At 36.9% G+C, this 16,172-nt stretch overlaps 3 protein-coding genes across 5 annotated transcripts; 1 reads left to right on the top strand and 2 right to left on the bottom strand.

Annotated features, from left to right (window-relative positions):
* Window positions 1–2,164: 2,164 nt before the first annotated feature.
* LOC133875032 (actin-related protein 8) lies at window positions 2,165–10,856 on the top strand. Of its 3 annotated transcripts, none has more exons than XR_009901428.1 (12): window positions 2,185–2,798; window positions 3,548–3,633; window positions 4,742–4,812; window positions 4,975–5,042; window positions 5,436–5,497; window positions 5,687–5,784; window positions 6,901–6,982; window positions 7,344–7,486; window positions 8,347–8,495; window positions 9,691–9,824; window positions 9,966–10,080; window positions 10,346–10,363. XR_009901428.1 is itself a non-coding variant. In XM_062313015.1 (12 exons), the coding sequence occupies exons 1-12, from the start codon at window positions 2,467–2,469 to the stop codon at window positions 10,421–10,423; spliced, it is 1,422 nt and encodes a 473-aa protein (XP_062168999.1). In that variant the 5' UTR covers window positions 2,196–2,466; the 3' UTR covers window positions 10,424–10,856. The 3 variants fall into 3 exon arrangements, 1 of the variants encoding a protein (XP_062168999.1); XM_062313015.1 differs by having other exon boundaries at window positions 2,196–2,798; window positions 9,962–10,080; window positions 10,346–10,856; XR_009901429.1 differs by lacking the exons at window positions 9,966–10,080; window positions 10,346–10,363 and adding an exon at window positions 8,711–8,947 and having other exon boundaries at window positions 2,165–2,798; window positions 9,691–9,826.
* An 86-nt stretch (window positions 10,857–10,942) lies between these two features.
* On the bottom strand, window positions 10,943–13,053 carry LOC133875031 (pentatricopeptide repeat-containing protein At5g56310-like). The gene has a single exon (XM_062313013.1). The coding sequence runs from the start codon at window positions 12,741–12,743 to the stop codon at window positions 11,058–11,060; it is 1,686 nt and encodes a 561-aa protein (XP_062168997.1). The 5' UTR covers window positions 12,744–13,053; the 3' UTR covers window positions 10,943–11,057.
* A 121-nt stretch (window positions 13,054–13,174) lies between these two features.
* LOC133875033 (GPI-anchored protein LLG1) lies at window positions 13,175–15,098 on the bottom strand. Its single transcript, XM_062313016.1, has 3 exons — window positions 14,845–15,098; window positions 14,682–14,738; window positions 13,175–13,843 (listed from the first exon to the last, which is right to left on the bottom strand). The coding sequence occupies exons 1-3, from the start codon at window positions 14,945–14,947 to the stop codon at window positions 13,467–13,469; spliced, it is 537 nt and encodes a 178-aa protein (XP_062169000.1). The 5' UTR covers window positions 14,948–15,098; the 3' UTR covers window positions 13,175–13,466.
* Window positions 15,099–16,172: the final 1,074 nt, after the last annotated feature.

The raw sequence follows: 16,172 nt of genomic DNA, 5'->3' as shown, positions 1-16,172 counted from the left end.
GGAAAGAACATATACATGTCAAAAACACTAATAATGTATGTAAAAATACTCTTATCTTTCATTTGGAATTTATTTACTACGTATAACTCTATATATATACATATATACATGTATTTACCTCCCATTCCATAAAATAAACTAACACATATATGAAGCGAAAAAAAACAATTGTAAAGAACATACAAAAGTGTTTAGAGTGCGTTTGGCATAATGATTTTCGCAAAGTAAGATTGTGATTTTTAACTAAATCGTAGAAAATGTATCTTTTGGATTTGAGAGTGCATTTTTGAAAAATTGATAGTTGAAAACTTTGAAAAATCAGCGTTTTCAAAACGCAAGCAAAATTCTGCGCTTTTAAAAATCTGCAATTTTAAATGTTAAACTGCTAGTCTAACTATGAAAGTTTTGGGTGTTTGGAATTAGAACCGAATGTGAATTTAGTTTTTTTTTCTACATAACTAAATCCTAAATTTGCATATGAATTTATACTTAAAAAAAAAAAAAAAAAAAAAAAAAAAAAAAAAAATCCTCTTCCAAACAAGGTCGTAAACATTTGGCCAATCGAACAAAACTGATGAAAGATTATGTTAGAAGACTTTCTATGGGGATAAAAGTTGCAGATAAAAATAGGTAAGGTCACATCAATTTACTTGTACGACCTTAGAGCACTCACAATGGTTTCCATATTTTAAAGTTGTATGTAAAGTGCCTAATAAAAAACCTAAAAAATATGTTCATCAAATTCCTTAAACCAAAAGTAATATATATATATATATATATATATATTTTGGATGAATTAAAATCTTTATAAACCAAACACATCAGTACAAACTCTCCAGTCAAACTAGATACAAGTGTTCCAACTAGAACAATCAATCTACAGAATCAGCTACAACCAAACAGAAAAAAAACCCAATAGTTCTCAACTGAAATATAACAACCCAGACATTACAAGGAGAATCTCATAGTGAACTTATCCAATATCTTAGTTTTTACTTCCCATCTGATTATAGATACTATATTCTCTTTGGTCAATGGAGTTTTACCATGCAGCAAGAAATTTACCTACAACCACAAATGATAAACAGTATCACCAAGAGAAAGTTTTCGTATACAAGCTTTTAAGCTTTTACCCCGCATCTCTGCAGCACTCCACAAAGCAATCTCATCCCAATTAGTAGGAGGGCTATGTAATGAGCAATCTAGCATAATAGTTTTCCAAATCCACTGAAACTATAGGAAGAGAGGAGATGGTCTTGGCTTATTTCTTGACAAGCACGACAAAAAAGACACAAGCAATCACCCATGTAGCCCCAACCACACATCTTATCACTTGTAACCAAAGCCCCATGAAAAGCAAGCCAAAGCACAAAAGAGTGTTTAGGGATTGCTGCAGAAACCAGAGAAGCCTATGCCAAGCAACAGTCTAGTGTTTATTCCTAAGTTTTTCCCCTGTCTCAGAATTAGAGAAGGTTCCTCCTTTTGAGTCCCATACCACTTGATCAATCTCCCCCAATTCAATTTCAGGTAAGCGGCTTTGGATCTCCACCAGAGCTTATGCTATGGCATTAGGCCGGTACCAATTTCCTCCTCTAATTATATAGGACAGTTTAAGCCCTATATATAGCTGAACCCAACCCTATAACCAAAAGTAATTTGCATCAATGCATTAGCATTTTATATTTTTATCTCTCCAACTCTTGTTCTTTATTATTTATACCTCCCTCATTTTCTTTGATGTTTGGGTTAAAAATAAAGAAATAATTTTTTTTAAAAAAAAAATAAGAAGAAAAAATTTAAATAGTATAAGAAATTAATAAATAAATAGTCGAAAAATGTATTTAAAAAAGCATTAGTAAAAATAATAAAAAAATTTAATGAACTATTTTAGATATAAAAATTTGAGAATTCATTTAAATTATCCTCCTACCCTTCTTGCTGATAAAAAACAGTTGAATGAAGTTGGTGACGACTGACGAGTGGCGCCAGAAGGCACCCCCAAATTCCACTCCCCCAACCTAACTCGCCACTCCACGAGAATCACGAGGCCGAGCAGCCACGAAGACTCGAGAGTACCAAAGAAAAACAAACTAAATTGTTAAAAATTTTGACGTACAAATATTTATGATATGATAAATGTAAAAAATACTGAATCAATAAAATTAAATTCAAAACAATATTTAGGGATTTGAGAAAAATTTATAGGTAATGGAATACTAGGAATAGGCTTTACAGAGAGAGAATCATTCCGGTGCCCAGAAAAACGATTCAGGCAGACGTCAGCATTATCCACGTGTCGCCTCCTAAACCCCACTACGTCAGCATATTGTCATATAGTCTCTCAGCCCAGAAAATATAAGCGTCCAACTTGCCTGCTTGCTTTCAATGGCGAAAGTAAACGGAAAGCGACGGATAACCTGAGCTGCTCCGTAACGTTTCCTCTCAAGACCGTTGAATACTACGGCGATGCTGTTGCTGAGGAAAGTATGGGGATCGGTGTTGAACAGGTCGTGCGCCAACTCGGACTCGTCGAATCGTCGCCTAGTCGATTCGTCGTCGTCGTCGTCGTCGTCGTCCTCGTCCTTGGGGGCGTTCGATCATATACCTTCGGATATTCTGATCCAGATACTGAGACTGCTGGGGCCCAAGGAGGCTATGAAGCTGAGCCTGGTGTGCAAGTCTTGGTATTCGCTTGCCTCCGATAATCGCCTCTGGATTTTCTTCCTCCAGAACCAACAGGACTCCTGGGACTCCATTTTCTTCGCCGAGACGAGTTTGAAATCCACTTATCCTTTTCTGTGAGTTTGCGATTTCGCTTTGGCTTTGTTTGGTTCCCGAGAAAATATAATTGAATCACTTTGAGTTTCGGATTATTCGGCTTTATATAGATATCATGTTGTTGGAAAAACATGTGGGTATACTAAGATCCAATTATTAACACATGTAAACATGTGACTCTTTTCATTTGTTAGTTTGCTTTTTCTCTCATATTTGTTCGTTCCGAAACCTTCTTCTTCTTTGATGATTGATAAGTCTTAGAATATATTCTTTAGAATATATTAAAGAATACATTCTGAATATAATATTATTAATTTATATTTTCTAGGTCGATTTGTGTTTCCTTGTGTAAGTCGATTTATAGAAAATATTCTGAACATATTCTAAATATATTCTAACAATAAGTTTGAGTTTTGATGGTTTGGTAAAGTCAATTAAGTGGGTTAGGTTCTAGCCAATCTTTGAGAGAAGTTTGAATCGGGGCAGTTTATGATTAAAACTTATAATCTTGGTAGAGTCAGCAGCGACATCTCATGGTTTTACAAACTAATTGTATATAAAAGATCAAAGATTTTGAATTGTTTACGTTATTTTGGTCTTTATGATAGCTAAGTGTTCAGGGGGTGGAGAGAAAAAATTGCAATTCAAGAACAGCAAGATCAACTGTGATGTTTGGTATATCAGATAATGGAAAAGCCTATACACTGTTCAACCATTCTGTCATGGAAATGTCAGTGTCCTTTCTTGCTAAAATGAATTGAAATTGCAGAACATCCTCCAGTCAGACGCTGGAATTATCCTTCATGCGCATATATAGTGAACGAGTACAAGTTGCCGGTTCTGTTATTATTGATGGTGAGCATCTCTAACGTCCTTCCTTATGCTTTATCACAATTGAGAACAGAGGCAGCTTCCCTGCCCAATTCAAGCAAACTTTTCATTTTGGTTAATCATTATCCTTTATGCGGGGATGGTTGATTTGTATACCCACATGTTGTTTGTTGGTTGTATCGAGCTCTACAGTCTAAGAGAATAGTCATTTTTATTATTTGTAATGGTACCAGCCATTTATTAGGTCAAGCTATTAATCCTTTTAGTGCTCATTAAAAATTTAGGAAATTTGGTTAAAACTCCTTTGACTTTTCACGCGATTTCAATTTACTCCCTCGGTTGTTAAATTCGACTTTTAACTAGCTCCTTAGATGTTTCATATTTTTCACTTTACTCTTTCTGTCCAAAACCGATTAGGTGGCATTAACGGTCCAAAACTGATTAGGGCAATCCCGTTAATGCCACACAATTAGTTATGCCATGCCACATGTTAAAATAATAATTTTTCTTTATTTTATTAAAAAAAAAAAAAAAAAAAAACCAAAATCCCAAAAAAAGGAAAAAAAAAAAAACAGATGGGAAGGCTCACCCCTGCAATGGGGGGCGGCTGCCCCAGCAATGGGAACTTTTGCGGTCACCCCCCAAGGAGGGGGTGGCTAATGCGGCCGCCCCCGATTGAGGGGATTCATGGCCACCGTCAAATCACGGTGGCTTGTGCGGTCACCACCTTTGTTTTGTTTTTCGAAATTTTGTATTCTTTTAATAGAGAGTGTGTGTGTGTGTGTGTGTGTGTGTCTCTCTCTCTCTCTCTCTCTCTCTCTCTATATATATATATATATATATATATATATATATATATATATATATATATATTTTAACATGTGTCATGTAACGTGGCAAAACTGCTTATGTAGCATTAACAGGGTTAATGCTACATTGCTACATAAGTAAAAAAAAAGGGTTAATGCCACATAAGCAGTTTTTGACGGAAGGAATGAAGCGAAAAACGTGAAAAACTTGGAGTTAAAAGTTGAATTTAAAATCCGAGGGAGTAAATTAAAATCGCGCGATTGAAGCACTGAAACTTTAGGAACAGGCATATCTCATTTTCTGTTTACATATTAATGAACAGGTGGTTCTGGTTATTGCAAGTTTGGTTGGAGCAGGTATGCTTGTCCGTCGGGGCAACCAGCAACATTTGTGGTAAGGTTTCAGTTGTGATTGAAGCACTGAAAGTTTAGAAGATTCCAGAAACAAATTTTGCAAATTTTGGGAAATCTCACACGCTTGTTGGATGTGTTTCTGACTCTCCTTCACTATGGGTTTTACTAAGTTGGTTTTCTTTTGCTATATCCGCATGTGCAGGAATTTGGTAACATTGAGTCTCCGATGTACTCTAGACTTCAACATTTTTATGCAACTATTTATAGCAGGTGTAATCTTGTTTCTTTTCCTTTTTTTTTTTTTCTTTCTTTTTTCCTCCAAATGTTAGTCAGGCGAATTTTGTATGGAACCTTCTTTCCAAATCAGGTCAATTAAGTTATGTATTACTAAACCTACATTTGCAATAAAGATATAAGTGTGCCGATGTGCAATTCTCACTCTTATCAATTCAATAATAATCTCCACCACTAAATTATGAATACGATATGCCCCATGGTTTTCCAGCCAAACTTTTTACAAGCACATATGGAACTTGTTTCCATGGCAATTTGAGCTTCTATATTTTTACTGGTTATAGTGACATTTTACAAGCCCCAAATCTGTTAGTTCTTCCACTTCTTGGTGTGTAATACATTCAAGATGTTGACTGTACTTATTTACAGGATGCAGGTGAAACCATCTATGCAGCCAGTTGTTGTATCCTTACCACTCTGCCATTATGACGGTCAGCTACTATCTAGTAACTTACCCAAGGACTCTGTCCTGCATTGCTTGCACTTATTATCTGTGCTAAAAACTTGAAACCAAACCTTTTGATTCTGATGTCATAGCCCTGAAGCAACTAAAAGTGATAATACATGATATATTTCAGTATGTATAACATGAATTTTTTTTTCCTCTCTCATTATTCCAGATACTGAATCTGCCAAAGCATCGAGGCGGCAGCTCAAAGAAACCATCCATGCAGTTCTGTTTGACATGAATGTCCCTGCTGTTTGTGCCATCAATCAGGTAGGTTTTCTATTGAAGTCTTTTTTTCTTAAATAAATTCAGGCAGGGCCTTTCTTAAAACTGGAAGCTAAATCAAATTGAAAAGGGCTTAAGTAATTTGGAGGGCAAGAGGATCCATGTCATAGAAATATTTTTGTAAAAATACATATATCATTGCAAATGTCTTAGAAAATGAATTGTAGCTTTCCATAAGATTGGCAAGGAGAAAAAGAAACCATCCTTGACTAATGTAACCTAAACACTAAATCTAAAGAAAAGCGGTGCTGTGGGCAGTGGTAAAGAGCAAAAGGACCTCCATCTTGAATCAGAATTAAATAAAGCAAAAGGCAAAGAAAAAAAGAGATTTTTTTTTTTACGGTGCTTATGTACACCATAATGTAAATAACAAGTTATGCCAAAAAAAAAAAAAAGATTTGCGCTCATATTAAACAAAATTAGAAAATAAAACAGAGAAAATACAAGAATACAAGAGACTAAGATTTGCAGGGTTTGACTTGAAAGTGTATGTCCATGGGCAAAGCACCACAGCTAGAAATCCACAATGAAAAGATGAAGAATTAAGTTCAAACATTCTCTCAAGAGCCACCTCTGAAATCCTTTTCAGAAAACTATAAGAAATATCCCAACAAACTCTAATTATAAAAAATTGGTTCGAAACATCCCATTGCAATTTGCAAGTCTACCATTTCTTGTCTTAAGAATTAAGATGCGATTTGATTTCTGAGGATGGATTGGCGTCATGGAAAGTTCTATTTGTAATTTGCTACAGCATTCTTTCAAAGACTTTAAGCTGCCTAATCTAATGCTTTGGTTGTTTGGATCTTTGATTCGCTATCCAGATTGTCTTTGTGTAGAATTTCCCACAATGGGGGAGCTTTTGCAAACCAGTTGTCTGTATTCACAACTCATGCAAATTTTTTTGTCTTCATGGTGCATGAGTGTGACCGTATACAAATACTCCAAATTAACATAACAATTTGGATGCTTCATGTATGTATTTTTCTGAGTCTTCTGAATTGGATCTGGATTACTTCTATCTGTTAGACTTAGAGATTCAACTATTCTTCTTGTGATCTCTATGTTGCCTTATCCATGATCTTTTTTCTATAAATGTAGGCAACATTAGCATTGTATGCAGCACAGCGAACTTCAGGAATTGTTGTTAACATTGGTTTCCAAGCCACAACTGTTGTTCCAAGTAAGCCTTCCTAATTTTTCATCTCATTGATTTCATGATATTGAGAGTGATTTGTGAAGTATCTTATAGAAATATTCTGGAGTGGTGGGCTTCAATAGGCAATTCAAGCGTAGATTCCCTTGTATTCTCCGTTATGTTAATATAATTTGTCAATGTTACCCTCTTAAATTGCTTGTAGCTCTTTGCCTGGAATATGTGATCTTTAGTGTTTGTGTAGTGCGCACTATCCTTTACCTAATCCTTTTTTCTACTTCCATTTTTGTTTTCTCTTTTTTGTTAGCTTTTCACCTTCTTTTGGTTATTGTTTCTTAGCATTGAAGTCAATTGGACTTCAGGTTACATATTCGGTTGTGTTTTACAGTTTTGCATGGTAAAGTGATGCGCAAGGTGGGTGTGGAAGTTGTGGGACTGGGAGCACTAAAACTTACAGGGTTCCTCAGGGAGCAGATGCAGCGGAACAATATTAATTTCACATCACTGTACACTGTTCGCACACTCAAAGAGGTATTTCTGTAGTGCTTTGTGGATGGTTATCTTATTTTTATTCTCTCTTCATGAAAGCTTAGACAGATTGCTTTGGTTCAGGCCATTTTGTATGTGGATTGTATGCTTTCCAAAACATCTTTGCAAAAATTGTGACTCATTGATTCTGTTCTTTTTTTCTTTTCTTTTCCTTGAGTTGGATGCATGGATTTCAAAAACTCAGTGTTTGTCTGCCTTTTCATGTTCTAGGACAAATCTTCGGATTCCTAATTACTAGGTTTTTGAAAAACTTTTTGGTGAGGTCGGATCCTAGAAGTCTTGGTTTCTTACTTGTACCTGTGAGTCACAAATTCTATTAATTAAAGTTTCTTCTAGTCAGATAAAATATCTTAGCAAGTTAACATGGTCATATCCACTTCTATCACCCATTTGCATTGCTACCAACTCTGCCACAGGCCCTACCATTATCATGTGACGCTTACTAATGCAGGCCAAGTTACCTCACAATAGAATGTCTATGAACTAAATATTTGGTCTCTTATCTTTTCTTTTCTTCTTTGCTTTTTTTTTTTTTTAATGAAATTGTAGCTGTCTATGGACTAAATATTCACTCTCTTTCTTTTTTCTTTTCAATGAAATTGTAGCTTCTAATTTTTAGTATCTCTTGGTTTTATATTTAGGAAGTTCTCGAGTATAGAAAGTCTTAAAGGTCGAGTGTTTAAAGTCCCTCATTGTTTGGAGGTTTTAAAGGGTAGGGTTTCAAAAATACCAAAGTATTAAAGATTTCTTGTGGATTATATGGTTTTTTCTTTAGGTTTTTTAATTCGATGCTACTTCATACTGAATTTGCCTGATTTTTTGCTGTCTGAATGGACATACAGATGCTATGTTATGTTGCTGCTGATTATGAAGCTGAGGTATCTAAAGACACAGAAGCATCATATGAAGTTGTGGGAGAGGATTGGTTTACCCTTTCGAAAGAGCGGTTTCAAACAGGAGAGATCTTATTCCAGCCACTTATTGCAGGAGTGTAAGTACATTATCTTAACTTGCTAATCCTTCTTTGACCATTGAAACCCACGGGGACCTAAAATATACCCACTTGCCTAAAGCTCTTGAAGTATGCTTCTGGATCCACAGTTGAGTTTCGGGGGGTTTTGGTTTTTGGGTACCTGTTTGTGTAAATCTTTTGTTTGATCTGATATCAAACCCCAATTTTAACTCATTTTTTTGTCAACGGTGAAGGAGGAAAGATTAATAGTATTGGTTTGGATTTGGAGGTTGATGGCTATAAAATCAGTGAAGTTGGTGTGGATGCCAAATTGTGGTTATGGCAGGGAAGACAATTGGGCTTTTTAACAGTAAAGGACTTGACAAACAATTGGTGAGCAAGGTTGCACTTGGAGTGGGTTTGAAGGAGGATGATGGTGAAGCAAAGGTGCAAAGCTTGCAGAGGATGCCGGATCTGACAAGGCCATGGCGGTATGCTATTTAGATTTTAGCACATTTGTTGGAAAGGTAGAGGTGACTTCAATATAATGGAAACTATCTTAAGTTAGTTAAATAGTAAATGTCAATAGAATTATTGCTACTTGCTAATGTTTGTGCAAATAAAGAGAGAGAAGAACAGTAGGTATTCCATGGGTTTGATTAGCCGGAGAAGAAGGGGAAGAAGGGGAAGAAGGTGGAGAGGGGGGAGTTGGGGAATCTCAATAAGGTTGAGTAGTTGCGGGACTGTGGGCTGGGGCAAAATTGTAATTCCAAGGATAAACTTGTAATATACAATTGTTCTCAGCCTCATCGGTGGATCACAGTCATGTGGCTTGCACACATTGTTAAAATGTTAAACTCAATGGTAGTTTTAAATGTGGGGTTTATTTACTTTTATGTCTAAAGTTAGGGGGCGGATTGCTCAATTCTAAATATTAGGAGGGACCTTGTAACTCGGATGATAGTTTAGAGTAAATAAATGTAATGCATCCTTTAATTTATATAGCATTACTTTCTTGATACATCTAGAATCAATTCTTTTTGGTTATTAACTATTTGCAGTGGTTGATCACACTTAGAGAAAGGTGTCTCAACCACTTCTCTGTGTCCAATGCTTGCCCTTGCCGTCCGCTGTGCTGTCTCTTTAGTTATGCTATCTGGGCTCCTGCGATCTTATTTCTTTTGAATTATTTTTGCCTTGTATGTTTAATTTTATCATATTCATCTTGGTATAGGCGTGCAATGGGTTTGCACCAGGCTGTTGCACTTTGCATGCACCACTGCCATGATGCAGAATTAACAAGTGATGATGCTTGGTTCAAGACTGTAGTCTTGTCAGGTGGGACTGCATGTTTACCAGGACTGGCAGGTATATGAACTCTATTCTTTTGTAACAAAGGTCTGAAAGATGAAATGGAACTATTTCTATCTCATATACTCAATTAAGTAATAGAACGGGATACATTTGATTGTTGAGGATATGATCCTGAAATTATTTTGGTTCAGAAAGGCTAGAGAAGGAATTGCATGGACTTCTTCCGTCATCCATATCTAATGGAATCAGAATCATTCCTCCTCCATATGGTGTGAACACTGCATGGTTTGGAGCAAAGCTTGTCAGCAATGTAAGCTACTTCGCTACCTGAAGCTGCTTTTAATTCTTTGAGCACTGAAATTTGCTTTTGTTACTATCCATCATGTCGTGTCAATTTTACCATCCAATAAATTGAAAACATTGATCTGTACCTGGCTGGCTTAAAGCTCAATTACGTATGGTTTCTGGCGAACTGTCTAAATACAACTGTTGTGAACGTCAAGTACGATCGTTCCAAGTTATTTGATGCCTGCTTCATCTCTTTCTGGTATGTTTTCACCTTTGTGTTAATACAGTTAAGCAACTTCCCTGGTCCATGGTGTGTGACAAAGAAGCAGTTCCGGCAGAAGTCTAAACTCAACCTCATGTGGTGATAAGATTTGTGCTAATTTGGTCGAGCACCAAATTACCTGGCTTGGTATGACAAATGGCATTCTGATGGAAATGCATGTCAACCTCATCTGGTGAAGCCCACTAATCTGCATCGGGAACCTTCGGATTCTCGTTATAAAAATTCAGTTTTAGAATTTAGGCAACAATATTTTCGGGAACCTTTGGATTCTTGTTATGAAAATTCAGTTTTAGAATTTAGGCAACAATATTTTTAAGAACTTCCTTGCCTATTTATTTTTAATGCCATAGTGTTAGCGTCACTAAGAATTCATTTACTGTAACTTATATGTGTATGAAAAATTGATCCCACAAGTGAATAAGTTGTCCAGCCTATGGAACTGCTGATGTAATTGACAGTGGAATCTCAGTGTATGTATATTTGACTTGAATACACTCATGGCCTGAGTTTTGCAATCTTCTGATTACAAGGGAAGGAACATTCCTACTGCATGCCAATCCATGGCAGATGCTTTTTATTTCTGCCATCTTTTCCGGTTTCAATTCCGTCTAATCGGCTGTTTCCTTTGGATGCACTGGTTGGCGGGTTTGACTCCCCGAGTCCCAAGCGAAATCAATTGCTAAACTAGCTAGGTGCCATCTTCAATTTAGGCATCTCTAACTATCCATCAACCCCTTCCATAATCTGTTGATCTCTCTAAGCTTGCGAGGATCTATATTCCCTACTGTGAACTCATGAACGACACCATCTACCTCAACAGAGCTCGTTCCACATGTTGTCTTCAAGTCATTTTCCTTGATGAATTCCCTAATCTTAATCGCGTCAGCTTTTTCACCGGCATTGGCCAACATGAGCCCTGCTTGCTTGTATCGGTCGCCTGACATTGGCTCAAGGTCAATGAGGTGTCTGAATGCCCAATTTCCTCTCCTTAGGTCCTTGTAAGTCTTGCAGGCGCCAAGTAATGCACCCCATATAATCGAATTAGGCACTTCCGGCATGGACGCAATGAGCTGTTCTGCTTCCGACAGCTGCCCTGCACGGCCAAGGAGGTCCACCATGCATCCATAATGCTCAATTGATGGTCTAATCCCCAAATCACGAACCATTTGATTGAAATAGTGATGTCCGAGTTCAACATATCCAGCTGCATGGGAGCAAGCAGATAATATAGCCACAAAGATCACCCCATTTGGACGAATTCCGGCAGCAACCATCTCATCAAACAGTTGAAAACATTTTTCAGGTTGTCCATGCATGGCGAAACCAGATAGGATGACTCCCCATGTTACTACATCTCTTTGAGTTTGAGGCATATATCGAAAGACTTGATAGCCACAGTTGATGCTGCCACACTTGGCATACATGTCAATAAGAGCAGTACCCAGAGTAACACTAATCTTAACCCCGGCTTTATCAAGATATGCATGTATCCATCTTCCCTGATCCAGTGCCCCCAAACAAGCACAGGCAGACAATGAGCTCACTAGTGTAGATTCATTTGGATGGACTTTGGAAACCATCATTTCCCGGAAGGCAGCCAATGCCTCTGAATACATGCCATTCTTGGTGTACCCTGTGACCAATGCACTCCAAGATGCAGCATCTTTTGCTCCCATGGCATCAAACATTCTTCGAGCCTTTTCCACATGACCCTGACCGAGGTAACCAGATATCATAGAGTTCTTAGCAAGCGTGTTCTCTACTGGGAATTCTGCTACAACACGTTCTGCACAAGCAATGCTGCCTGAAGCCGTGTACATGCGTATAAGCGAGCTATGAATGTGGGTATCGGGTGCTATTCCGGCTTTAACTATCCGGCCGTGCACTTGTTTGCCTTCAGGGAGGGCTTCCAAATGGGAACATGCCTTGAGGACAAAGGTGTAAGTGTAATTGTCAGGGGCTACGCCATCTGCCAAGAGTTTATTATACAGTAAGAGCGAATCATATGGACACTTACCCACTGTCAGGCCTCTGATCATTGTGTTGTAGGCAAATACATCAGGAGAAGGCCGTAGTCTCCCAAAGATTGAAAAGGCCAAGTTGATTTGTGACATGGAAACGTACGACTCAAGGAGCCTCCCAGCATTTGGAGGGCGGTCGAAGAGGCCTGAGACAACCAACTGGGCATGCAATTGTTTTACTTCCTGAAAGCTCTGGCACAATTGAATTAAGTGAATAGGCGCTGGAATTTTAGCAGTAGTCTTTGGTGTTGGGATGTGTAACTTCTGCTTGGGAAAGGTTGGAGGTGACAGAGAAGAAGCCATGAGAATATGATTGAGAAGAAGAAATACTTCTAAATCGGTAGTAGGAAATGAGTATGAATATACGATACGATAATACATTTATTTGAGATATCTAATTTTGGTCTTGTTTACCATCAGCTATCCGTAGCCACACACACCGGATGATAATTCCAACTTGCTCCCACACCACATCTTCTTACACACTCATTTGATATATATATATAAAAGGAAAACTTACTTCAATTATCACTCTTGATTTTTTATTATTTTTACAATAATACTCTTAAACTTTAAAAAGTGTTAATTTAGTGTATTAATCTTTAAAAATTTTCAATTTCAACATTCCCGTCCAAATTTAACTTTAAAATCCTAACAAATAAAAAAAAAAAGTGTTAATTTAGTGCATAATCAATCTTAAGACGTCCGAGTCTTGGCACATTCCAAGCCCGTCTTTTAACCACTAGGCTGCACCTTGACCGGTACTGATTTGATATTTTTCGATACAATGGAGATATCTTTACCAGTGCAAGTTCATCTGTAAAGGAGCATATATAATTGGAATTTTGAGCCCCTCAATTAATTTATGTAGCACATAAACTCAAGAATCAAAGATAAAACAAAGTCCTAACAACCCCCAACCACTTGTGGGCAGCAAATTAAATATTGATACACAAATCAACTTGAGTATCCCTTGGTTATACAAAGGAAAACATGGCCGACAACCTAAATGCGTGCAAAAAAAATCTAGACTTCACAAGGTAAAAAAAGAAAAGAAAAAATATTAATGATTGGACAAAGGTAGGAAAATTGACTTTTGAGCATTCATAAAAACTTAAACAATAGCAGCAAGGAGCCAGCTGTGAGCATTTGCAGTGGGTATGGGTAGCACATGATCTGAGTCCCACCAGTACTGTCATTGGCTAATTTGGCTGACACCGACGGTGGTGATGCAGGGCACGCAAGTCCCTCCTTCCCGCCCCTACACTCGCTGGAAAAAAGGCCAGGTGGGTATTTTCCATAGAGGTTAATGTAGCTGAACATGGTTGAAGCACAATCATTTGTTAAATCATTTATAACATCTGCATAAGGGCACGCAAATTCCGTAAATGCTCCACAACAGGCATCGGCTGGGTACAGGGGTCCTTTGCATTTGCTTGTGATGATTGTGTAGTTCAAGAACTCGAAGTTCACTGGGCAAGCTGCTCATAACAACATCAAGTAAAAACTATCATTCACCTTTTGGATAATGATGCAAGAATTGTAATAATGTTTGTTAATGTTTTCGTTTTGAGAAAGAGAAAACAAACAAACAAACAAACGGAGAATTAGTGGTTTATTCATTTTCCTTCAAAAGATTGCAATAAATTGTCAGCAATATCTTGCAATTGAACCCCTAAAAGATTTTCCTTGGCTATGTTCTCTATCAAATCTATAGAGGGCTTAGATATGCACATCAGAAACCAGTACTCTGCTATTCTATCATCATATGGGTATTATGTATATAGACAATCCATGGCCTGAATGCACATCGGAGATATGATTAAACTCAGTGTAATCATGCACAAAGAAAATCCTCAAAACCGAAAAAAAAAAAAACAGGGGGAAATAACAGGAAGAGAATCTGAAAGGTAAAAACTAGTAATGGTTACAAAGTCGGGACTATTTTTTAGCTAGTTTTTATATTTTCTTTAGTCCCTCGCCAATCTGATTTAATTTAACAGGATCAAGTTTTTTTATTTATTAAGCTGCTCGTTTTAATTTATTAAAACATGGGTGAGAGCCTTTAAATGCAAATCCATCAGACTCTAGAAATATAAATCAGCAAGCAGTTCAAACAAGCACGATGCACAATATGTCAATATAACAGATTTGATGCATCCTTATCATCCAAGATGACCTAATTGAAATCTTGAAAGAACGGGCATAAAACCAAAGTTAGAAACTTTGAGCAATCAGATCTCACAGCAATGCATAGTAAGTCAAACCCAGAAAATTTCGGATCCAAAAGAAACAAATCAGTGGTGAAGATTAGCACACCTTTTCTAGCTTGAAGAAGGTTCCGGCCAGAAGATACATGAGATCCTAAGATACTATCTGCAACATATACACACAGGGAAAAAAGATAAGAAAAAAAATGTATATATATTAAGAATCACATACATATTCACGAAAAGACAGAATTAGGCATAACTAACAGCACCTGAAATGGAAGCTGAAGGAGAAGAAGAAGAAACGGAGAGAGCCATCCAAAGGAAGGACAAGAAAATTGCAGAGGCGACACATAAACAGCGATTCGACTCCATATTTTTGGGTCTTCTTTGGGCGTGAGAGAGAGAGACAGAGCTAACTCTTTGATTCCTTGTAAAGAAAATAAAGCTTAAGAGCGCTTTTCTCACAAACTCACAAAGATTACAGGCGGTGGCCGAGAGTGACAGGCACGAAGAGGAGAGTCACATCGACTAAATTATTAAAGGCATTATTTATAGTGTTATTAAGAGTGATTTTAGTGAGTTTTAATTGTAATTTAATTGGTTTGTTTAGACGAAAGTAAAATTTTTCTAAGTAATTTTAGTAGACTGTTAATAGTAGACTACAGAGCATAATTATTTTACTTTTATTATTCTATTTATATAACTAAAATAGTATTAATCAAAACAGCTAAATGACAGAGAGAAACGCGTACAGCACGACTGAAGGGAAGTGGGTGACAGCACGAAACGCGGAAAACGGGCTTAGTCACGGAGACCCGCCGCCGTTCGCCATTCACCATTCACAACGCAATTCTCTTCTTCGTGGTAAGCTTCTCAATTATGAGATTTTTTGTGTAATCCATTTTTGTTTATGTTTTCTGTAATTTTCTCTGCACTTTTTGTTGTTTTTAATTGTTTTTATCATCATATTTTATGAGAATTTTTTGGTGTAGCATTTGGAAGTTGCGTTTGGGTTTTGAGTTTTTAAAAGGAAACAATTCAAAAATATTTTTGGTTGGAGTCATATTTAAATAATGTTAAGAGAAATATTTGGTGTTCTACTCTTATTTCATTTTTGTTTACGTGAATCATTAATGTTATTAAAACAATGAGGGTCCCACTACACTGTCTCTACTATATCTCACATTATTGGTCTACGTAGACGGGTGAGATAGGAGTGGAATGAGAGTGGGACACCAAACATTTCTCGTTATGTTATATATGAGGACAAAAAAAATCGTTTGATAAACTGAAAAGTGTTCACTCCTATGCATATGTTTAAAATAAGGGTTAAATACGTTTTTAGTACCTAAGTTTCGAAAACATTATTTTTTGGTACTTGAGTTTCAATTCGCATCACATATTGTACCTCCGTTTTGGGAAAAGACCAAATTAGTACTTCAGTCAAGTTTTCCGTCCAAAAAATAAGGGTTCGTCACGTCACTACCACTTAGTACCACTAAGAACACAACACATGTCCCTTGCGATACGTCAGCACTTACATAATTGCCAAATCACCCACATCTTTAAAAATTAATTAAAAAAAAAAAGAAAAAAA

Source organism: Alnus glutinosa, chromosome 8 (assembly GCF_958979055.1).
Source record: "Alnus glutinosa chromosome 8, dhAlnGlut1.1, whole genome shotgun sequence".
NCBI classification, from domain to species: domain Eukaryota; kingdom Viridiplantae; phylum Streptophyta; class Magnoliopsida; order Fagales; family Betulaceae; genus Alnus; species Alnus glutinosa.
The sequence above is the reverse complement of the archived record's forward strand: the minus strand, read 5'-3'. Positions and strand labels throughout refer to the sequence as shown.

Coding starts and splice junctions, on each gene's coding strand:
- LOC133875032 (XM_062313015.1), top strand. CDS start 2,467: ATGCTGTTGCTGAGGAAAGTATGGGGATCGGTGTTGAACAGGTCGTGC. Junction 3,634..4,741: donor CGGTTCTGTTATTATTGATG/GTGAGCATCTCT, acceptor ATTAATGAACAG/GTGGTTCTGGTTATTGCAAG. Junction 9,825..9,961: donor ATGTTTACCAGGACTGGCAG/GTATATGAACTC, acceptor ATTTTGGTTCAG/AAAGGCTAGAGAAGGAATTG.
- LOC133875031 (XM_062313013.1), bottom strand. CDS start 12,743: ATGTATTATCGTATCGTATATTCATACTCATTTCCTACTACCGATTTA.
- LOC133875033 (XM_062313016.1), bottom strand. CDS start 14,947: ATGGAGTCGAATCGCTGTTTATGTGTCGCCTCTGCAATTTTCTTGTCC. Junction 14,739..14,844: donor TCCTTCAGCTTCCATTTCAG/GTGCTGTTAGTT, acceptor TATATGTTGCAG/ATAGTATCTTAGGATCTCAT. Junction 13,844..14,681: donor CCTTCTTCAAGCTAGAAAAG/GTGTGCTAATCT, acceptor TGTTATGAGCAG/CTTGCCCAGTGAACTTCGAG.